The sequence below is a fragment of the Corvus moneduloides genome, chromosome 16 (genome assembly GCF_009650955.1).
Source record: "Corvus moneduloides isolate bCorMon1 chromosome 16, bCorMon1.pri, whole genome shotgun sequence".
Classification (NCBI taxonomy): domain Eukaryota; kingdom Metazoa; phylum Chordata; class Aves; order Passeriformes; family Corvidae; genus Corvus; species Corvus moneduloides.
In genome coordinates this window covers 14,144,331-14,168,466 of record NC_045491.1, presented here as the reverse complement: position 1 = coordinate 14,168,466, position 24,136 = coordinate 14,144,331, and the positions used below count along the sequence as shown (strand labels likewise).

Here is a 24,136-nt window from a genome sequence, read left to right as displayed (position 1 = left end):
CGCAGACCTGCAGCTTTCCCAGCAGAAAGGTCACCTAAAGCAGCCTGACCTTTTTACCACATAGAAAGCAACGAGCCATCAGCCCTATGTGAACGGCCTTTGATCCCCAGGTGCTCCCAAAATAACCTGGAGATAAAGCAGATGGATAAAAACCAGGAGATGCCGGGGAGCTGGGCACGCGGTTGCTTCTTCAAGATGTTTCTTCGAGAGAAGTCGTACATGTGCTATAAGTCAAAGTCAGGGGAGAGGAAAATTACAGCTCCCTGGAGAAAGGAAAGAGATTAACATTTTATCACAGGCAAATAAGTGGGAAACTCTCAAATTTATAGATATGTAGATACAAGCACATGAAGATATTGCTGTTAGGGCATTAAAAATAGAAGTATTATCTTTCTACTCAAAGATTTCACTAAATAGCTACGAATTTCTAATTCAGTGATGTTAAATCTATGTGACAATGTAGTTCATTTTATTATGTATGACTGAAATCTGAAACTTAAATGTAATAATAACTTAAAAGTGTGGGCCAAATATCCCAGAATTATTCTCCTGATTAGAACTACATGAACAAAAAGGTAGCAACTCTTTCTTCTGACATGGAAACGAAAGCATTAAACTATTCAGATGCCAGTATTTGAGACACAAAGCCCAAGCAAAGGACAAATCCAATCTAAGCAGATTCATTAATCTAACCCCGCCACCTCACACACCCAGTGCAACTGGCCTTATCCACTCCATACAACTCCCTCCAGAAAAAAGTGCTCAAGACACTTTAAATTGCCAAGAATTTAAAAGAACTGAAGAAATCTGAAGTTAAACTAAACCCCCACACCATCAGCACAGTACATGTACAGAGTGGTTCACATTTTTTTTTTCATGTTTATTGTGTGTTGAAGGTGATTTGTTAATTTCCTTACATTTGTGTCCTTTTTGTCACAAATTTCAAGAATCCAGAAACCATCTTTCCCCAGATTGTTTAAGGCTACACTTGCTGTTAATGTCCAAAGTGTTGACTGCCAATGGAATGTCACCAAGCTTTGGACCAATGCATGATTTTTCTGAAGACCGTTCATCAAGTATTTGTGGCACTGAAATTTGTGACACATCCACCACAAATTCTTTCCCTGAAGCTCACAAATTTTACTGCAAATGGCTTCTGTGTTCCCTTCCCACTGGAAATGGCCTGAGCAGCCTTACCCAGAAGGAATAAATCACAGTGGATGTGGATGTGTTGGAGATGTTGTTTGCTGTAAATACAATATGAATTTTTAAAGCATTAAATATGTATGTACTATTTATATCTTCCTTACAAATACAGGAAGCTTTATTTTTAAAGACTTTAAATACATTTTTTACCACTTTTCTCTTGTTTTTTTTTTCTTTTGATACAGCATCTTCAGGACTGACCGTCTGCTGTTCAGAACAATTATTTTCTCCAATAAATCCTCTTTCACCTCCAGTTCTTCTCCCACATGCCATAGATCTGTGTTCTTGAGATTTCTTGGTTAGAACAACCTCACACCAGTTCCCAAATTTGGAAATAAACTCACAAAATATTTTACTATAAAGAGAAAAAGGTTTCCAAACTTAAGAAAACATTAAATAGGCTTTTATTCAGAAAAGAAATTTTTAAAAATATTTTAAGAGTTAATCCCTGACTGGGAATGTTCAAAACATTGTGTTTCAATGGAGCCATTTGCTACTTGCCCTTTATTTTGTTCTCTTGCCACGGATAATTTACATTAAATTGGAAAATGTCTCCTTCTGAAGCAACTTTTTAAGTGCATGACTAGACAATTATATTAAAGTTTGTGTATTTTCTTTGTAAGTATTTCCTACAGAAATGACTGAGAATTGTGGCTTTACACGATTATAACTTTGGGGTGGAATCACCAACATTATTTTTTATCAAATGCTTTAAATGTTCTGTTCATTGCAAAGCTGAATAAATAGCAAGGTCCCGTTCTGAAGGTGGTTCCTGTGTAAGAAATACACAGGCAGGTAGGTACCTTTGGATACATCATGTTTAGGAAAGGAAATATTGTAATGCCTGGAGCTCTGGAACAGAAAGCAACATTTGGGTGCTGTTCTCTGCTCTGCCACTGAGCCATGTGAGACTGATGCTGCCTCTGCTGGCTTCTCTCTCTCTGCTCATGGTTTCTGTCTCCTTTCTTCTCATCCAAAGTTATTTCTTCCACCAGAACTTTAACCCCAGCTGGGAGCCTCTATATCATACTGATGGCAAAGTTTGGAGTATGAAGGAGCTCTTTTAAGAAAGATCTGACTTGCAGTTCAGGGTTCTTTCATGTGAGGGGAACAAAGGGAAGGCAGATATGAAAAATAAGCCAAGGGAACCTTTTTGACAGGGTTTGTACAAAAGGAGTATGTGGGTGTTGAGGCTCCAAAAGACAAGCTCTCATCCTGTCACTTAACACACACCTGATTCTCTAATCAAGGACAGATCAAAGGAATGCACACCTGCACCTGATTTAGTTTTAATCCTGTGAGGAGCTCTCAACACTCCAGTGAGTATTCACTAATCAACAGGAACACTGGAGTGCATAAAGAAAACTCTTTATTAAGTCCAGTTCATGAGATTTTTGTTCTTTTATGAAGGATTTTGGTTTGGTTTATTTGTGTGAGCTTCAGCTGCTTATTATTTTAGCACACTAGAATAGTTTTAAATTCTTCATTCTGGAGACTGCCAGCTGGCTGGAGAAATACTTCCAGCTTTGTCCAGACAGTGGGAGTGGATAATGAGATACTAGAGGTCAGATTTGGGAAGAAATTGAGATACTTAAAAACCTTTGTGTTGGTGCTGCCCTGAAAGTCACATATTTGGAGATGAGGATGAATTCTGGGCTGCTTCACGTGGGAAGAAGGTACTGGATGGCCTTTCCTTTCTTGCTCTCTTTCATAACCCTGGGGTTTCATGGTCATGGAGTGGATGGGCAGGAGACTCTGACTCCTCTGAGTCACTCAGTGGGCACCTCTGTGTGAGTGAGGATTTAGCCTAAATAACCTAATGGCAAAAATATCACCAGGAAGAAAGTTTGCCTCATACTACATCAGCATATACCATCAAAGGGTGGAAATTTTTTACATGGAAGTTTCTTTTTCGGGTCTTTTTTTATTAGTTTTGTCTTTAAAAACTGCTGACAAAGTAGGAGGTATTGGGCCACATGGCAAACTTATCGATGCAGTCAGTCATATTTAATCAAAATGTTGAAAATTATTTTCTTACAAGAGGGCCTAAATATAGGAAGACTAAATTAAGGAAGACTAATGAAATGTTGCCAGCCTTGTGTTTCATTTCTACTCGCTAACCTTCTACCAGCATCACTTTCTCCTAGAGGGATTAGTAAATATGGCTTTAAATATCTTGAACTGCAGAGTAATGTTACCAACTGTACAATAAGTTTTTAGTGATTTAAAGAACTTCAGTGTAATGTAATGTTTTGACCTCCAGTTTACACTTGTTGGACATAAGCCTCCCATTGCCTTCTTTGTGTTGATTTTGGAGTGAATTGGAAGGCTGAAAAGAGAAGTGAAGGAAACCCACAGGGTGGATTCAAAGATCCATCCAAGGATCTTTATATGAACTTCATAGGGATCGGCCTACAGAGTGGGACATACGTTTTGAGAGAATCTGTTGGGATAACTTGATAATTTCATGAAAACAAATCTTGGAGTAACTTTGTACCTCTCAGTAATCTGACAGATTTTAACGAGGTGGAGTAAAATTTTCCAGCCATTAAACACTGCTTCATGTTTGATGAGGAATGATAAATTCTGAAGTTACTGTTTGACATAATCCAGCTTCATAAACTGGTGTGCCTTGGTAAAGGAACATTCCCGAGCAGTTCCACTGAGTTACGTATTTAGGGGATCCAGGATCACACCTTGGGCCTTAAAATAGCAGCAGAAATAGGCCAAGCCCCAAATCCATCAGGAGAGGCAGAGGGATACAGATACGTGCTTTTGAGGCACTTCTATACCTGATAGATGTGGGAACTGCAGTTCAACTTATAAATACTTGGCTGTATTTATTTTCTGCACAGATGAAGAAGTTTACGGGAGATTATTCATAAAAAGTTTTTTTAAGGGATCACATGCCTATGATTTAAAGCTTGCCTCCTCCTTATCACCTGATTGTTAACTGGTTTGCATTTCCATCTCCATGCTTAAAACAACTCCCAGCTCCTCCTCACAGGGGGTAGCACATCTGTCTGATCCTGACGCTCCCCATCTGTAATTGATACCAGTTTACATGTTGGAGTAAGTCTCAGTGGCATTAATTTATTGCAGCTGAAGGTTGAGCAGCACAAAAACGTTTGATCTCTACAGGCATAATACCTAATGTATTGAGAAGGACAAGGCAGTGTTCTGACAGTTCTTGATGTTTATTTTTTCCCCCCAAACTTTGTCGTCAATAGCTGCTGTCAGCCTCATTTAACAGTAATCCATGCGTTTAGGAATGCTGCGGTGCTCTTCTCATTAGGTGAGCATTGGAATTCTTGTAAGATTTGGTTTCCTTTGGGCAAGAGGAAGGGGAAGGAAGCAGGCAGAGATGGCTGGGGATCGCCAAGGACATCGTTTTAATCAGCAATTTCCCCACTGCCGCTTTGTGCGTGTGTTTGCTGCCCGCACGGGCTGGGGGAGAGCGCAGCTCTCCGGGACGAACCCCGGGAATGCAAAGTTGCGACCGCGCCGCCGGTGCCCCGGGAAGGTTCCGCCTCGGCGGAGCGCCCGGCCGTGGGCATCGGCCGCGAGCATCCCTCGGAGCCATCGCCGGAGCCCTCCCCGGTGCGGGCGCAGGTGCGGGCGGGCCCCGCTCGGGCCCCGCGGGTTCCCGGGCGCCGCCGCGCGGCCGCCAGTGCCGGGCGGGGCCGCGCCTCCGGAGCCGGGGAGCCCCGCTCCCCCCGGGCCCCGCGCCGCCGCCGTCCCGCCGCACCCGCATCCCGCCCCCGCCGCCGCCTCCCCCGGCGCTGGGGCTCCCCCGCCGCTCTCCCCCTCCCCGCCCCAGCCCGCCCCGCCGGGCTTGAAGGTCACCTCCGCTCGCCCGCCGCCGAGCCACTTTCCGCGCCGGCTGGCGAGCGGCAGCGCCTCCGCCCCGGGAAGCTCCGTGTCCGGCCGGTGCGGGGCTCCCGCCGGCCGCGCCCGGGCGGAGCGGAGCGCAGCGCAGCGGGCAGCCGCCTCTCCCCCCACCGCCGCGGCGGGGCCGCCCCCGGGGTCTCGCCGCTGCCCGCCGAGGTCGCGGGCGGGCCGGGCGGGGGCCCCGCTGCCGGAGCGCGGCGAGCCCGGGGGGAGCCGGGCGGCGGCGGGGGGCGCGGCATGCGGCGGTGAGCGAGGGCGGCGGCGGCGCTGCCCGCGGGAAGGGGCTGCGGCGGGAGCCGCGTCCCGCTGCCACTCGCCTGGCGGGGCCGCCCGCCCGGCACGGGAGAAGCGCCGCGACCCTTCTCCTCCGCTCGCCTCTTTATGGTGAGTTTGGGCCGCGGCCGCGCGGGGGGCAGCGGGGCCGCTCGGCGCGGAGCAGCCCGGCAGGTGCGCGGAGCAGCCCGGCAGGTGCCCGGGGGCTGCTGCCGCCCCGCTCCGCGGCCGGAAAGTTCCCGGAGCGGCCCGGGCGGAGGCAGGGGAGGGATGCGCGGCCGGGGGGGCTCTCGGGGAGCCGCGGGTCCGGGGCTGGAGCGGAGGGATGCCCGCGGGAAGGGGCGCTCTGCGGGTCGGGGGCACCGCGCTGGCTCCGCTTTCGCCTGCGAAGCGCCGTGTGAGGGGCTGCGGGCAGAACGGCGGCACGGGAGGTGGCTCCCAAACACAGGGAACGACGAGGAGCATGGGCATTCGGGGCTCTGACGAGTTGCTCGTTAAAAGAGTGCAGATATTGAACTGCTGGGAAACTACCTGCCTGTAAGTCCATGACATTTGCTGATTTTTTTGGCGATTCATCAGATCGTTTTCTCCTGCATGCCTCTGTCATGAAAAGAAGTATCAGTGTTGCCTTAATACCTGTTCAGTGCAGGTGGAGTGACACTGTATCCGTGTGAGATGTCCAGGCAGTTCCTTTAGGATGCCGCTCCTCACTCAGCAGGGGCAGGGCTTTGCCCTGGGAGATGGGTTTGCAATGCGAGAGTGGCACACGTCGTGCGGTTCCAAAATTTGTGATGTGGCTGTTGGACATTGAGCTGCCAACTTAACATGGTTCGCGCAGATGGTGAAACGAATGTGGTCTGAAGTTTGACTGGAGTGATTCACATCAGCGAAGTGTGAAAGATCTTGTCCAAATCTGCAGCTTTTGTTTATCTACTCTCTGAATTGCAAATGTCGTGTAGTATGTTACATTCTGAAGTAAGTTTAGTGTTGACTGATTTTTTCACTTTAAATAAAATTCAGTTTATTTAAGGCGAGATGGATCATAAAACACAGCAGACGCTGCTGATGGTGTCCTGAGAATGTCAAGTACCTTGCTTCACTTTTCCAGACTCGATACTTAAAGAGAGGAAAGATACAGTGTGTTTCATTTGTCATTCGGAACTCTGAGAACAGTTGTATGCGTGTGCTGTAAAAATAAAAGCAAGGTTTTGTCACTCTGTGGTAGAGATCGATGATGTGGATGAATTGCAGTCTAAAACAGAGCTAGCCCTCATAATTAAATAATTAAGTTTTAGCAATCAAATAGTCATAGCTGCTTGAAAAGTTATATATTGGGAAGAGTAGTGGGGCTGTGTGAATTTCCAATGTATATGTCAATAGATCATTTAGTTTTCAGGAAAGTGGTTGGTATCACGTGCTCCAGTTATCAGGATTATAGTGATTTAGAACAGGTATTTAAAATTTATTTTTATTTACTTTTACTAGAATGTTTTGCATTACTGGGTTTTGGGGAAGCTACTTTTATGTAGGAAATCTGATTATAGTTAAGATCTACTCGACTTATGCAGGCTTTGAAGGCTTGGCTTCCCAAGTCTCATTTACAGTTTATTCTTCTGGTAAATGCATTAGACAAAGGATCCAGCATTTCCTGAAATGAAATCTGTGTTTCTAATATCAAGACTATATTTCTTTTTTTCTATTAGTACTTAGCTGATATCAGTAATAGAGCTGACAAATATAATGAATAAAATTCACATTACGTTGATGATTTTTATAGTTCTTGTAACTGAAGTACTTGGTGTCCTTGACGTGATGAAGATGCTGTTCTGGCTTTCAGGAAAGGGTACCCTTTAATGACAGAAATACTGTCAGGAGTCAAGTGTCGAGGACGAGAGTGGGATTGCTAATTCTTGTGCATAATGTGCTCTGTTTCCAGCACAGAATATGGGTGCACATGTATGACTGCAAGGTCCAGTTCCCAGCACTGAGAACCATTCTAGTGATGCCTGCACACTCCATGCATAATCCCTTCTGGCGTGTGCTGCTGCACAGGAGGGGGAATGTTATATCCTGAGGCCATGGCTGCCAGTGCGGATGGCTTTTGAAGTGTCTCCTTGCTCCCTGCACAAAGCCCCCTTGAAGTTAAACGCGGAATAGCAAGGCCAGAAGGGACTCAGCCACTCCACTCCTGTTGTCAGCTTCCGTGTTCCTGCCCAAGGCAGGATCAGCTCGTACCTGTGTCATCCCTAATGGCACACTTCATGTACTTGCTGTATTCCCATTCTTCTCTTTCTTTTCTTACTGCTTTTGCTGTCTTTTCCATGAGTTTTTTTCTTCTTGGTAATGCTCTTACCTATCATCTTCTAAAGAATCTTACCTCATTCCCTGCAAACTCTCCCTCAGCTATGGCTAGTCAGTCTCTTTCAGTATTTTTTTCATTGCTTTGTGGGAGACCTACTGCTTCTCTGCCAGCTGTGTATATATATATATATATATATATATATGCTGGATTTGCAACGTTTCTTCCTAGTTTTTAGGAGCAATTTAATGGAAATAGTACCCTTGCTCTCTCTTTGTGCAGACAGGTAAGCTTCGTTCAGGACCAAAGAGCTGTTCAGTATCTGTTTGCACTGGAGGAGGTTGAGCTGCTTGGAAATAGAGGAAACCAATGGCTGAGTTAAAAAATTCCCCATCGCTAATTTTTCACCTTGTAGTTTGAAATGGCATGGTCTGATTTTAAAATTTAACTATAAGCATTATATACCATAAAGGGTAGAACTCCTAAGTGCTGGCCACAAGAAGAAATATTATTTACAGTAATGGAAGGTATGGCTGTGTTAAGCATGTTGTTGTCTGAAAGGTGTACTCACCTGAAAAAGACGAATCTTATGTAATTAAGAATAATACATCATACTACAGCCTGGGAGAATGTATAGTAGCTGAAAAATGTGTTTGTTTTATGCATGTCAGAACTCCCTCTACTTAATTCTTGGATCTTGACTCCTTCCCATTTCATGTGGGAGATTAGGATCCTCTTGTCTCACACAGCCTTGTAAAAGTAGGGTGTGAACAAAACTGAAGGGTTAGGAAGCAAGAGGACAGACAGGGCTTAAAAAAGTGGCAAACAGAACATTTAGTGGGGGTCCTGACTGTTTCTGCTCTTTATAGGGTGAAATCACAAACATCTGTGGCAGAACTGATGACACCATTGTGCAAAATTGGAGCTGTACTATTTCCTGAGAGCAGAAGGCTCCTGTCTCTGAGGGTCTTTGCCCAAGTCATTAATGAGAAGACTTTTTTTATTTTTTCTTGCTCTTTGTTTTTAATTCTTGGCTTAGTTGCACTTTCTTATGAGTAGTTTCGTTCTTTTATTTAAATAATTGAATTTTTCAGTGCCCATGATTATTTTGTAGTGCAAATCCTCATTCTGGGGAGTCTAATGCCATTATGTTGTGCATTCTTGCACATGTTCTCAGTAGGTAGTGTTTTTATCACCTTCTCTGAATGTCTGCTTTTATGATTAAAAACTGCTTATGAAGCTCTCAGTACTTATTACCCTTTCCCTTCATAACTATTATTTTGCTAAAATTTACTGTGCCAGAAATGACAACTTTTTGCAAATTAGATAATTTTATTTGTGTCCTTCAAGTTGATGCAATAAAAAAGGCATGTAAACTGAAAGGAGCTGGAAAATCCCTTCTGGGTTGCTGGGGTTGACAGTGGTGCAGCAGCAGTGCTGGAGTTTGTGTAATGCTGTAGAGCAGGAAGGGCTGGTGGTGGTGGATTCACAGGACGGGTTACAGCTGGCCAGCAAGCAACATCAAGTGCCAAAAATAGGCTTGCCATACTTTGAAATACTATTTTCTGCCAAGGAGGTGTAGTTTAACATCTCTCTTCTTCTGCTCCAGATTTTGTGCTTTGCAGAGATCCCGTCCAGAAGGAAGAGTAAGTGAAGTTTTTAGGCAATATTCCAAAATTCAAGGTATTTTGTGAAGTATTGATTTGGCTCGTTTCAAGGGGAAAGAAACTGATAACTATTTTGTAAGCATGTATTTTTCAGAAGTTGGTTAAGTGTCTCTAACATAAGACTGAAGCTCGGTGGCAGTTTTGTCAAAGCCAGTTAAAAAACTCTGAACATTTTGCAACTTTGGATGCAGTTCCAAAATGCCGTGTTTCCAAACAGCATGATGTTCCTGTGCTAACACCTGAAAGGGACGTGGTAACTACGAGTTCTACACTGACAGATGCCTTAGGACCTGCCTCTGCCATTCAGTGCCCTAAAATTAAGGTAACTCCCTGGAGTGGGAAGCACTGTGCCACAAACTGGGAGCGTGTGTCAGCAGAAGACTGGCTGCAGTCAGCCAGGGAGCTTGAGTAGAAGTGACTGAGCAAACTGATATCCATTAAAATAATTACCTCTGCTTCAGCTGGGAAGGTGTGGGGGAGCATGGTTACAGCAGGGTGAGCTGGAAGCCTCGGCTGTGTGAAAGGGCAAACATGCAAAACTGAATCACTTGAAGATAACCATCACGGGGCTGACTGCGGGGCCAGGTGCAGCTGCCTGGGACCAGCATTCAAACACTACAAATATACAGATTTTCTGTGTCCAACATGCTTGGCTTCAACCCTTCAGTGCACAACCCCTGGCCAGGGAAGTTCAGGATGCAGAAAGAAGATGTTACAGTGCTAAAAATGTGAATTTCAATGATGCAGCCTAGAATACATTCCGAGCAATTGCTGTCTTTAAGCTCCTTAGTGTTAAAGCAATGGTACTGAGAGCTGGAGTTACACCGAATCACACCCAGAGTATTCTGAGCTGGAAGGGACCCAGAAGGATCAGCTACAACTCTTAAGGAAATGGCCCAAGTGGGGAGTCAGTGACTCTCAGCTTTCTGTGTGTTTTGTAGTTCTTTGATTTGAGTCTGTTGCAGTGGTTGTTGGGATTCAAACTTTTCCTTTACTTTTGGGCATTTATTAATCACTTTTCCACTGGATTTTTTCTAGAATCGAATAAAGTATGAATGTGTGCTGACAAATTTTCTTGATGAGGACACCCATAATAACTTGCACTCCTGGTTGCTGGTTCCATAAGTTTTCAAAGGATTTTATTGTCTCTGAGTTCAGTCTCTGTATTAGTTGTAAGCAAACATTATATGGTCAGAACAGTAAGAAGCTGGCCTGAAAATACTTCTTTCTTCTTTTTCCTGAGAAATTCGGGAAACTCAAACATGATGTAGACACTCCCAACTCTAAATGCATTTTTTGTGACAGTGTGAGCGTGTGAAAATGTGGGTGGGAAATTTAGGACAAGGTTTAAACAAGGAAGTGCTACTATTTCAAATTAAAGTACTCCAAGAGTTAGAGCAGCTGTAGAGAAGGTGGAAGAACCCTTGTGTACAGGTGGAAGGAAGGGTCGTTGTGTTGGATAGCTGGACTTCCATTAAAGAAAAAAAAGTTTTGCTGTGTTGAAATCAACCCCATCTTCACATGAGATAAAATACTAAATCCGTATGTGCTGCCCTGGTGGGAAAGCCCAGTGCAGGTGCAGTTGGTTTCCTTGGACTTGGCTCATCCCATGGTCTCTCCTTTGGGTGTTTTAAGGCTTTTTTATCTTTCCTGCCGCTTACACATGAGAAACACATGTAGAAAACAAGTTACACATGTAATGCTGTTGTCTTACAAAACTGACAGTCTGTTGTGCACCTCAAACAGATCCAGAGCCCTGGATTTCAAAATAAAACATTGTGTAATTGTCTTGTTGTCTTGAAAAAACATATCTTTTCTATGGCTGTTCAATGATTAATGACAGTCATCCCTCACAAAAGTGGTTTGTCTGGTGAATCAGCATTACTCTTCCTCTGGATGGCCAGTTCTTGAGTTCCTGCTTTTATCTGTTAAATATGTTTTGTTAAATAGGCTCTTAGGTGTCTGAGTTTTTCCACGTGTTGTAGAGGATTGGTAATTTAGGGTTTGAGGAAAGAGAAATTAGACAATGTTGAATGGCATTGATCCAGGAAAAAGGGTTGGTAGTCTCTGTCAGAACCAATATTGATATCTTTGTCCTCCCTGTTCATTCACTGTTTTTGTGGTTAGCATTCATTCCTAAATTAAGGATTATGCAATATTATGGAGATATTTTGTTGAGCAAATGATTTTGATCGTAAATAAAGAACCTGTAAACAGCCGCTGTATGAAATTCTAGAATACAGCGTTAAACACTGCTTTCAGAATAATCTTTTTTCTTCAAATTGATGTAGTTCTGTAACATTTGCCTTGGGATGCAGCATAGCCTGTGTGATCTTTGACCATAGAGCAGAGCTTACAGTCTTCCTCCTTCTGTGGCAAAAGGTATTGAAGCATCAGTTTCAAGTTGTGCTACTGGGTGGTTCTCTCTGCTCAGCGTCTCAGGAAATAATATGAAATACTCTCTCCTGTTACAATGAAACTTTACAGTGGAGCTCCAGGATTTTTTAAAAAATAGTGTCGCTCCACTACAGGCAGTCTACTGTGTGTGTAAGTAGTTACTTAAATGTCCTCTCTTCCAGCATCGAAGATAAGCTGCCTAAAATGTCATCTACCACATGGTGATACCCATTTTGAGCCTGCAACAATATAAATGCTAAGGAAGTCCCAGAGTGCAGTTTGAATTGAGCCACATAGAGCGACCCAGCAGGAAGATGAATGGATCTAGATATCCTCCTGATCTTTCTGTGATATTACACCCTTTTCCCACTCCTTAATTTCAGACACTCTCCAAATGGCTCCTTCCCTTCCTGATGACCTGCTCTCTGTTGCCATTGTGATGGTGTGTTAGTCTGCAGCTGCCTCCACAGGGGACCCATTGGGTTTGCCCCCGTCATTACAAGTGCTGGGCTCTTGCCAAATACCCTAATTGTCCATATTGCATGTTTCACACACTTGCTTCCCTGTGAATGTCCTCAGCTTAGAACCAGATGAATTCATTCTTTTTGTTTTCCAGTCCCCGATATTACCTGGGGGTTTTCGATGTACGTTTCTGTCTCGTTATTTCTATTTTACAACGTTGCTTTCACTTCGTTTCGGTGCTGAATCTCTGCCTGTAGCTGGTTATTAAAGTATCCTATGGTACTCTGGGAAAAAATCAGCCCTAAACCCAGTTGTCAGGTGGGGCAGGGTAGGGCTTCCCTGTCCCCTGGTGTACAGAGCTCTCTGGGGTACAGGGCACAGACAGATCCTCCTGCTCTGCATAAGCCTTATGCTAAAATCACATGTTCCTTGCTACTGAAGCTGTCTTTTACTCCTCCCACTGTAAAAAGCCTCCCAATCAGTCAGTTTTTGGTGCTGATACGATCTTTCATCCTCACACTGGGAACTGCCATATCCAATGAGCCACCTGATTAATCAGTTCTTCTTGGGACATACTGGTTCAAATGGGCAGAATGAGGCAGTCAGGTAGTTTGGCCCCTTCAAGCACTGCAGGCATCGTTTTGTTTTCAGCAATTGCCATTTCCCTGCAGGAGGGTTTGTAATCAACTTCTGATGATAACACTTCTTACATATTTGTCTTTTAATGTGGTCTAGCCAGAGGTTTTCCCCTTCCCACTGTTTCAGTGCTCGTGGTTGTGTTCCTGCTTTTGAATCGACTCAAACTGCTGCTTCACTGCAGCCAGAGAACTGCCTTCTTTAAAATATATGTGTGTGTGTGTCAGAACCTGAGTGGATTTGAAAAAGGACTCAAGCGTTGCTTGAAATCTCATTATGTACAAACTTGGTTATGTGGGAACCTAAATACTTTATTATGTTCTAAATATGAAGGTGCTTTTCTGCTATAAAGAATCCAAAGGATATCACAACTAAGTTTTGGTGCTGGGATATAAAGGGTTCTGCAGGACTGGGGGACAGCTGTAAAGGGCAATGAGGTCATGGTCCCATCTCTGAGTACAAGGTAAAACCCCTGTCTGGAATGAAAAGAAAGAATTTAAAACCATTTTAAAACTCAAGCAATTAAAGTGATCAAATTTAGGAAAATACAACATCACAGTAAATATGTATAAGTAAAAATCAAGTCTCTCCAGAGTTAATGGTTAGCAGCACCTCTGTTCCAATCAGCACTATTAGCTGGGCTTGAGTTGCAAATTTGTTTTCAAGTGGTGACCACAGAGCTGTGATGGCCCTGTCAGGGTCTGTGTCACGAGCTCAGCTTGTGTCTGATTGACATGGGCCTGACAGCCTGGGGGGGCTGGTGTGCGATTTTTAATGATTGTTGTCTTGGGGGGGGTTGTGTTGTTGAATAAAATCACAGTTCTTAACATCAGTGTTCCTTTATAAACATGTTTAAACCATGAAACTTTTAAGAAGTTTATCTAGTAGTCAATGGGATGCTTTGCTGTGTTACAGCTTTGCAAGCAGGCAAAATAAAGGAAAATTAGGACGTTTCCTTTGATATTAGAAATAATGTAGACTATTTTTCTCTTTCTATATTTGCACTGTTACAAAGCAGTAGACTAAAATATGAATCCAAATTTCTAATGCAAGTTTTTCTAGCATATAGGAAATCTTAAAATTGTAAAAATTGTTTCCCCATTGAAGCCACTAAATATTTTGGCACTGACTGTACAAGAAGCAAAAATTTCTAATGTAAAAAAAAAATTATTGAAGTTTTCTCAGGGTGAGGCTATCTTTCAGGTTGCTCAAGAGTTATTAAGGTACAAATTAGACTGAATAATGTTTTCTCCAGTCCTTGGAATAGTTCTCATATGAACTATTCCATGGTACATGACTATACTGTTCACAAGGAAGTAATAAATGCAAGTGAAGTAGAAATGGAGAGCAAGTGAGAAAGGTGATAAACTCTTCCTACCTGCAGATTTCAGACTTTTGGTTGCCAAAATCGAACTGTAGTCCCCTGTGCTCTGCTCTGAGAGATTCACACTTTGCCAATAAAGGAATGCTCTATTAGTTGTGTAAGTGGATGCATCTTTATTAGCTGAGGTAAATTTTAGGTGGTAAATTGGCTGCTTTATTGCTGTACCTGTGTTTAAATCAAAGCTGTCATATCAGCAGATCTCAGTATTGTTTTAAGAAGCACATTCTCAGCCAGTGTTTCCACATGGCCAGAGCAAATGACTCCTGAGTTATGTTCTATTAACACCTCATGCATTTGCTGGTTCCTTTGCTACTTAAAACGCCACATAGTTTGATCTCATGTTTCTTCTTCTTTGAAGGCCTCCAAAGTGAGCCCAAAAAGCTCTACAGACCTTCTATCATGTAAATCATTCGGAAATTCTATTGATCATAACAGGGAGGAGGAACACTTTTGATGTCCTTTAACCATGTACCATTTGTGCTTTTCCTCTTACCTCCCTCATTAGTTTTGCCAGTACACACCAGGGCAGCTCACGGTGGAGCCTGCAGCTTTGAGGGTCATTTTGAGGCCTCTGAGTTGATAAGAGGAAAGCTGGTCTTTTTATATATTTTTTTTAAACTGCTATTACTGTGTTTTTTAATGCCCCAATCCTGATATTTGTGCAATGGCTCTGGCAGTAGCATGTGCTGGGCTGACTGGGGCAAACTGGTCCTGTGGTCAAAACTGGCTTTGGGGATCTCCAAAGGATGTATTTTTCCTCTCATTCTGCTGGAAGGCTGGCTCTTGTCATCTGCGAATTTGAAGAATCTGGAATCACCTTTTAAAGAGTAGCAGACTCTTAGGGTAATAATGTATTCTCCTTTCTTTTCTTTCTTTGCTTTTTTTCCCCGAAGAATTTTCTCTGTGGATGTTTAATATATAAGAAGTTTCAATAATTTAATAAACTGTCTCAAATGAGGAAATTGAAAGGGAATTCCAAATGAACGCTATAGCACAGTGCTATTGCTGCTTGACACTGGAGTATGGGTGGTCCTGCCTGGCACGATGCTGGAAGAGTGAGAAATAGGCAGGGTGGTGCACTCACTAAAACACACAAGTGCATACAGTAGAAAGATACTCAAATAATGCATTCCAAAGGTGAATTTGTGGTTTTATTTACCTTTTCACAACTATGGAATGTGTCTAGCTAATGAGCCAATAAAAGGAATTGACCTTGCAGCTGACAGTTGATTTGGAAATACAGAGATATTGAGGAAGGTATTTATGAGCTGCACTAAGCACAGCTTGGCAACTGTTATTATTTGATGCTTTGCATCATTGTTTCTAATACCAAATTTGTGCCTTAGTAACTGACTGCAACACATCTGAGTTGCTGACACTGTGAATTATGATTTTGAATTCCTTCTATTTTATGTTTAAATTGTCATCCGTAACTTTGTGTTATAGCACACATGAGGGAGGAAATGCTAAGCTAGGATTCCTACAGAAAGCATTAAATGAATTTATCACACCCTTTTCAAATAATAAATTTAGAAGTGCAGGAAGATTTACAGAATATTCCCTATTCACAAGGCTGCCAGGTTAGAGCTGCTTTAGGAGCTGCATGTATTAGGTGGAATTTCTGACTTTTGAAGGCTGTAGGTTTGAAAGCTGTTCAGTCTTTAGGACTATATTGTGGTTGTCAAAATGCCTGTGTTGATTGTGTTGAATGGTAAGAGAGAATGGATCTTCTCTGCTGTGTTTAGGTATCACTCTCAATAGGAGGAGTGCTAGGTGATTCATGTGTTACCTGTAAATGTCTCCTTTGGCCACAGTGCTAATACAAATAAATCTGTTCTTTTAATTGACTGATCGTTACTGTGAAACAATACTTGCCATTATGAGCCTGGCCTGAGTGACAGCTCCAGGTACAGTTTTGGATAGTAAATGGGCAACACTAGTCTTTTGTTGGCAAAGAAATGAGGGAAATAATTATTTGAATGTAAATTGTGTCCCCTATCACTGGGTCTTTTAATACAAATTAGGCAAAAGTAATTTCCTGTGATCCTTTGGAAGTCAAATATGGAAGAGAAGTATATTTGTGTGAATTGTTCAACCACAGAATGTCATGCACACTTTAACATTTGCAAGTACAGAATAACTGGTTTAATTTGTCACATTCAGAGATGGACAATGTTAATTTTTTATGCAGCCCATTAGATAGGAAAAAGCCTGCTGAGGACATTAAATCCTAATCTTGAGAGCAATGCATTTGCAGAAGCCAGCAGATGTCAGTATGTTCTTGTCATACAGCCCTTTTGTTTTACACGATAATTTCCCTGGAATTGAATAATATAGAAATAGTAAGTGTTGTAACACTATGTCAATACAGGTCTGTTTAAACACTTTACTGGCAAGGGTTTTTTTCCTGGACCTAGGCTGGCATGACCTCCATGTACACACCAGCTTTCACTGTGTGTAACTCCTCCACAGACCGTGTAAGGAATGGAATGTAAAATACTTTGCCAAGTGAGGATGTGTCATTGATAGTATTGCACCTTAGCTTCTAATTCAGTTTTTTGTTTCTCTCTGTAGGCTTCCTTCCTGTATTGTGAGGCATTTTGAGAATGCTGGCACACTCCTTTCTGTTTGACTAGCCAGGGAGTGTGTTTGAACTCTGATGTGTCTAATCAAATCCGTCTCTCTAATTTGGAGATTATTTTGCCACTGTTTATAAATAGTAATAAAAAACAGATGAGCTGTTCCTTGTCTTCCTTGTATTTCAAAAATCAATACCATTATGACATTGTGGAGAAGACTCTCCCTTTCCTGAAAGTGCAAAATGGTGGCACAGAGTGGGAAAGGATGCAGAATTCCTCGTCTGGGGTGCTCACCATGGTGAGCTGGCCCCAGTTTTTAAAACAGTGACTGTGGCAGGTTGCCAGGCTGCCCTTTTCAGGTGCTGGGCTGATGGAGCTTTTCTCAGGTGTGGAGGAACAGATGGGACCTGTGGCCATGAGCAGGAATCCACAGCCTGCTGGCAGGGAATCCAGGCTGAACCCCTGCCTGAGACAGCTCCATGGGCAGCACAGGGACCACCCTGAAACTCCCTCTGAGCTGGGCTCATTCCTCCCCAGGGTTTGTCAGGACGGTGTCTTTATGTAGGGGTGGACATTCTGCAGCTCAAAGAAGACGCCTGGGTTCCTTCTCACATCAGCTTCAGTCTCACTCTGGTAATTGTAGCCATTGTCCAGCCCAGCTCGCCCCCAGTTCTGGTCACCTGGAGCACTCGGTGCCTCAGCGTCTTCAAGAATCCTGTCTGAAGATAAAAGGCCCTTTCCTTCAGCTTTTCTTAAGGAGCTGATGTCGATTTTGGCCTGGTGTGTTCTTTTTTTGTGTAAATTCACAGTCATAAAATAGCATAGCTGTCACTTCAGGGGTTTTAATTACATTTCCAAGGAGAAATTTATTTTACATTTTCTCTTTCTTCTGTGCTCTCTTCAAGCTCTGTCATCTTAAAGCATTTGTTTTACGTGCCAGACCTATTCTTTGTGACTTACTCCTTGCTTCTCCTCATCTCGAACTGTTTGGGTGATTTTCAGATCATGCAAATGAGAATCAAGGCAGGCAAGATAGCTAAAAAAGACATCTCTGGAGTACAAGACCCCCAAAGTACAGCATTACTGAGGTTGTAGGCAGGAAAGAAGGTATTTTATTTTCAAAGATTGGTTTTATTGCATTTGCCCTTAATGCAGTTTGTACAGATGTTGACAAGCACCTAAAATCCTGTTAAATATCATGTTTAAATTAGTCCTGAGCAGCTTTTTGTATGATACCTTAATGTAATTTCATTCAGATTTTGGCTTTCTCTCCTGGACCTGAATGGAAGGTATCACAGAATTATAGTTCTCTTTTCATTTTATTATAGGGGGGAAAAAAAAAGAGGAAAATACGGCTATATGGGGGTCTGCATGTGCAATGTTTAAATATGTATTTATCTCTTTTTTTAAGTGAAAATAAAAAGCAAAAAGCATTTTTCCACCACTGAATAAAAAAATAAGCTGTTTCATGTCTTGTTTTGGGATCTTTCCTTCCATGGCGGTGAACTCACTTTCTGATGGTTGACTCATTAACAGCCTCCTGAGGATGCCTTTTGAAAACCTGCAAAATATACATGTACTTAACTCCCATGTGTAGCTGGCAGTGCTACTGCACCTTGGGCTCCTGAAAATGAGGTTCTTGGCAAAAATGTTTGGAATTTCCATCGTGCTTTAACACACTTAACATCAGCACTGAAAAATGGCATTTCCCTGAAGCTCATGGGCAGCCTGAAGGATTGGTACTGCAGCTGCTGCCCTGCTGCACACAGCAGGTTTATCTCAGGAGATGTAGGCATTAAAAATGGGTACATTAAAGGAGCTGGTTTCCTTGTGGTTATAGAGACATGTGGGTCAAAGTGCCAGAGTGATACAATAAATTTTGAGATTAATTTTGATCAGTAACTTACTGACAATGCTCTTAGAGCTTTTCAAACTTTACTTATAAGTTTATTTGTTTCTAAAACAACTTTCATTTGATTGGAATTTACACTTTCCTGTGGGCATGCATTTGTACATTTTGGAAGAGTTTAATGGGAAAACTATTCAGAAATGGAGGCATAAAGCCCTAAGCAATACTTCTATGTGTGGTAGGTGCTTTGATGAAAATGGACGGGTAACTTATTGGGAAATAGTCATCTAATATGGTAACTGGGGACAGACCAAATAAACCAAACCAAGAATGCATCTCTACAGACATTTCTCTTCCTGAAATAAATGAAAAATGTGATCCTCCTCGTGGGAGTGAAGCGAGGTATTGTAAAGGTGATGTGTCCTAGGAAGACAGAATTGATACCTCCCCAGGGGGCATTCACAGAAGTCAAACCTGTAATTCCCTGGCAGAGCAGCCCTGCTGCAGCCTCTTCAGCAGGGAATGCTGAAAGCGTGGCCAAAATTATATCTGTGATATAATTTTCCATACAAGGTGAGTTCGGAGACATTAGTAATGAAATTCTAGAGCATTCCTTGTTCTCTAAACTACCTTATTTCTTATATGCAGAAACAATATGGAGTCATCAGAATAACAGAGGAGTTACAAGATATTCTCAACAGTAGAACTTCTGATTGCAGTTCACTTTTAACAACAAAATTCAGCAAAACCTTTTAACTTAAAGATTTTTTTTTTTTTAACTTGGCAGTAGCTTATCCTTCCTAACTCCTTAAAAGTTTCCTTTCCCAGGGCTTTCCAGGGCACCAGGCAAATTGTCACCTCTGTGCTCTTTCCTGTTTTACTGTCAGATGCTGTGAGAGCACTTCTCTTAACTGCACTGGGGAAGCAACCAACTAAACTTTGTAGGAAACCCCAAAATCTGTAGGAACCCCCCCATTCTTAACATGTAACTCCATGTCCCCTACATTTTGCATATCTGGTGTGTTTTTTCTGGCCATGGAAACAGCAGCTCCTGCCACGGTGCTGCAGCTGCCCCATCCCCTCAGTGCTGAGCAGGTCCAGCTGTGCAACTTCTGCTGCACTGCTGCAGGGTTTGTGTCCCTGTGTGTCCCTGTGCGTATTCCACAGATTTGAACCCAAAAGAGAGGATCACCAAGTAAAACCACCCCTGAAAGCAGTGGTATGAAGGAAGTTCTAATCACAGATGATTTAGCAGCGTTAAATAGAGCCTCAAATTCTGAAATTGCATGTTCTGGGCAAATGAAGAATAATCTCCTTCAGCACAGGTGCAAATTTATCCTGTGTTAGCATTACTTCATTTGTTCCAAATGGAATTCATAGAATTCCTGAAGACCACAAACCAAAAACTGTAAAAAAACTTGAGAAAAGTCAAGTCTCGTTCCAGTCTTTCTCATAATGGAAGAGTCAAGACTGCATGATGAGAAGGACTGTGGCTCACCTTGCCTGTGAGCTGCATGTCATGGGCACATACACAGCTCTGGACCTGTTCCTCCTGCCTCCATGGCTTCTGGAAAGCTCATGGAATGGCCACGAGGGAGAAGAAATTGATGGCATTAACTGTTGATTGAAAGAAAACATCAAAACTGAGTCTCTTGAAGTATAAAGAGACAGCAGGTGAAGCAGATATCCCTGTAACACACCCATCTCATCACACCTGGTGCTAATCCTTCAGCCTCCCAGCCCCAGCAGGGCACCAGCACCAGCTCTGCTGTTTCTCCAGGAGCAGCTCTTCCTGGAAGACCAGCCCGAGGCTCAGCAGTGTGACTGTGGTTATTGGGAGGAGTGCAGCAGCCTGAAGCACAGCTTTCTATTCATCCTTCTCTGGTCCAGCACTGCTGCTGTCAGAGCCCAGCGCTGCAGCTCTGCGGCAGTGCCTGCCTGGCGTGGGGCAGGTGCCACCACTGGGGTGGGCTGACCCTGGCTGGGATCAGACACAGAGGGGGAGATCACTTCCCAATTGTCCTCGGGGCAAAAACAGTCAACTTGATTTCATTTAGTGCCAGTTATAATGGAGCTGGGTAGGGAAAAAAAAATGAGAAAACACACACATTTTTCCTCCCTGACTCAACTTCATTGTCCACCTGGGCTCCCTCCCCAAGCCCCTACCGCCACCATGTCTCTGGGAGAGAAGGGTTGGAGCAGCCCTCTGGTCAGGCATTACCAAAGGGTTTTGGCAGGGATGTTGTTCCAGGTTGGACAGCGGCAGTGGGAGCTGCTGGTGGCCCCCTGGAAAGGGAACTCACTCGGAATCTTGCTCCCATTTCTAGCCCTTTAAAGAAAGCATCGTCCTGCCCAGTCATGCCTCAATGTGGAGATTGCTACAGGTGATGTTGAGAATATTTGATTTGGTTTTTAAATTAAGGACGGACTTTTGTTAAGGAAGCTGAACTAACAGGCAGCATAGTGCAGGAGACAATTCTCCTTTTTTTTTTGTTTTTTTTGCCTGCTCTGTTAGGCTGAAGGAGCTCTGCTCTGCCACACTTTCCTGTGTTCCTCAGCAGAACTAGTCCTCTGGTTTTGGGTGAAGTAGAGAACTGTGTTTTGCTGACTGGGGTACTTCATCCTGGGCACAGATCTGAGGTGTATTCAGTGTAGCTGCAAATAAGTCACTATTTTTAAACTGAGATTTCAATAGTTAAACACCTGCAGGGATGTCTGTGAGCAGCTGCTGATTAAAAAAAAAAAAAATGCAGCACATGACACAGTTTCCTCCTACTTGAGGTATTGCAGTGGGAAATAAAGGATGATTTCTCACATAGTTGTTTTCAAACCCTGATTTTTTCAGGGTTTAGGCAGCGTCATGAAGTGTTTTAAGCTTTTTAAGTTAGACATTTCACTGTGTTCAGTAAATTTCTTTCACTGGATTAATTTTTGAGGCTCAATCCTCATTTAGAAAAAAGAAAGGGGGGGAGTTTTGATTTCCCAGAGGTGAAGAATGTTGTTTGAAGGCTAATGCATACAAGAAGTCTGTGCCCATGGAGGTCTTCCCTTGAAAAGAAAAAACAGGTCCAAGCCTGGGCCCGTGGAGCCCTGATGGTGGCTCAAGGGGAGTGACCTCATGGAGCAGGCTGGAAACAAATCTTGTGGTGCTGGGGCTGGTGTCTGTTCATGTCAGAGAAGTGCACTCAGCGAGCCTATTTCATTCAACTCAAGTATTCCTCGGAGGCACCACCCATTGGTACCCTGTGCAAAGGCCTGGCTGGCTGTGCTCCAGCACTCTGGAGGTTGGCTGGTTCAATAACAGAACATCCCCAGAGGCTGCAGGACCCCCTCAGTTGCCCAAATGTAGAGATGTTCTGTCCTGAAACACTCACTTTGCCCAGTTTGATAGGCACATTGGTATGTTCTAAGTATATTTAAAAATACAGAGGTATTTTTAGCTGCTGTTGGTATTAGAATGATTTATTCTTAATGCCAGTGAAAGAAGGGTGAGAGCAAAGGCTCTTGAATATTTTAGTAACATAATTTTGATCTATTGGATGGGAGTTAGGAAGATTATATGGCCTTCTTATTCAGAATATGCCTCATCAGGGTGGTGACCATCCCAGGAATCACAAGAAAGGCATTATTCTGTAGTGTGTATCAGGAGACTGATCTAGTACCTGATAGTAACTTGCTTAATTGAACCAAATTACTGTCAAGTTCTCTGGACCTCGTTATGGGGTTGCATGTCCTCCCTGTGGGGCAAGGCAGAAGAACGATCTGATTCTTTTATTTCATCTGTGGGTGGTATTTACCTGGTTTTAGAAATCATTAGGTAGGGCTGGAGAAAGTAGTGGGTTTCTGTTTAGCTGCAGTAGGATGGTTGGTTGGTAATGGGTTTTCTGTCAGCGACATCTGTGAAGGTTCAGCTCTGCTTAGCTGGGACAGAGCTTAACCAGAAAGCAGAGAAATGTCTGTGGGCTGTGTGTGGTCTAACTCCTGGTGTCAGAAGGAGATGGAGATCCATTCTGGAACGCTCCAAATGCTGTCAAGCTGACCTCAGGCTGTGGTGTGTGATGGTGGAGAGCAGGGCTTTGCACTGCTGAGCAGGCAGGGTGCTGCACCTGGGCTGAGCCAGGGCACACTCAGCATCTGGCAGCGCTGAGAGTCTGCTTTGCAGGGCTTTGGGATGCTCAGATTCGGAGTTTGCAACTGCATGTGGCAGTGTGAGCACCCCATGAGATGAGGTGGGTATTCAAAATACCTGTTTCTTCTCTTTTAGAGCAACTTCTAGCATCTGGAACAAGATTCGTTCTGCTCTTTGTGGTAATGGACCAAAAAATAGCCATTAAGCATCTTTAGGGAACAGTTAAAAAATAATTATTTCTTTTTATTTATTTACTTACTCATTTACTAAGATCTGCACTTTTTATGTTGAGAAGGAAATAATTTGACGTTTTGTTATAAATTCTTTGGATTCTGGGTTTATGTTGTGTAAATTATATTTGTACAAATTGAGTACAAGCCTAAATTCAAATCATCAGTTTCCTTCCCTATGAAACTGATACCCATTTAATACTCCTTTCATGGTGACTTTCAGCTGTAGCTCTAAAGGGGTTAGCAGCAATTTGTTTCTCCTGTCTGTAGCTGAAGTTTCCTTGAAAAGTTTCATTAACACACTATCATGGTTTAAAAATAGAAACTCGAGAGAATTACTCCAACTCAAGTAATATAATGCATCAAGAAGCTTTTCATTTTATATTATAATTATTCCAAAGCACTTCAACCTAGCCACTTCTCCATTATGAGAAGAATTCGACACCATTTTCTATCCAAAATTGCATGTCTTAGAAATTCTATGTCTGTGTGTAGATTACTTGCAGTGCTCCTATTGTCCTTGTTTCTCTCTGCTGTGGAATTAAACCCCAATGTTTAGAAAACTCTTAAATGAGTTTTGTTGCTCTGTATATTCACAGAAGGGCAGAATGAAGCAGCTGAGAATCTGCTGTGCCCTGTGGGTTGGAGAGCATGACATGGGCGATTTCTTGCTCCCAGTAGCTGCTGATGGGGTGCTTTCCAAGCCCTACTTCTGTTAGAATTCTGCTCAGGAAAAGTTCATTTCTCTCTTTTTTTTCCTTCCCTTCAGCCCTCCAAAAGAAGAAACACACATTCTTCATAGTATGCTGTCAGCTGGACAGTTCTTCAGTGTTTAGCTATAAACTATGTGTATAGTAACTTCACCTAAATATTTGTTGGTGTTTTAAATATTAAATAAATAAGCATTTCCTTACTGCTGTGCTAATTCAGTGAAACCCTGTCAGTTTCTTTGGATCCCAAAGAAAAGCAGCTGGTTAAACTGAATGGAAGCTCAGCTTTGAAAATACAATTTACCTGTTGGCTTGACACTTACAAATGTCTACTATTTATTTTGGGCAGCAAATTATTAATTTTCTTCTGGGCACGTCTTTTGCGTGTTTGGGGATAGTTTTGTGTAGGTTTTTTGTTGGTTGG

General features: G+C 43.0%; 1 protein-coding gene across 17 annotated transcripts in view; it reads left to right on the top strand.

The window, feature by feature from the left end:
• RBFOX1 (RNA binding fox-1 homolog 1) overlaps window positions 1–24,136 on the top strand; it is a 1,117,054-nt gene that overhangs the window by 328,706 nt on the left and 764,212 nt on the right. Inside the window, exon 1 of one of the 17 annotated variants that reach the window (XM_032125562.1) lies at window positions 5,366–5,481. The exons of the other annotated variants lie outside the window; for them this stretch is intronic. Within the exon in view, the coding sequence (XP_031981453.1) occupies window positions 5,479–5,481 (3 nt within the window). The 5' untranslated portion in view covers window positions 5,366–5,478. Of the gene's footprint in view, window positions 1–5,365; window positions 5,482–24,136 lie in introns of those variants that run through there. 17 annotated transcript variants of the gene reach the window in all.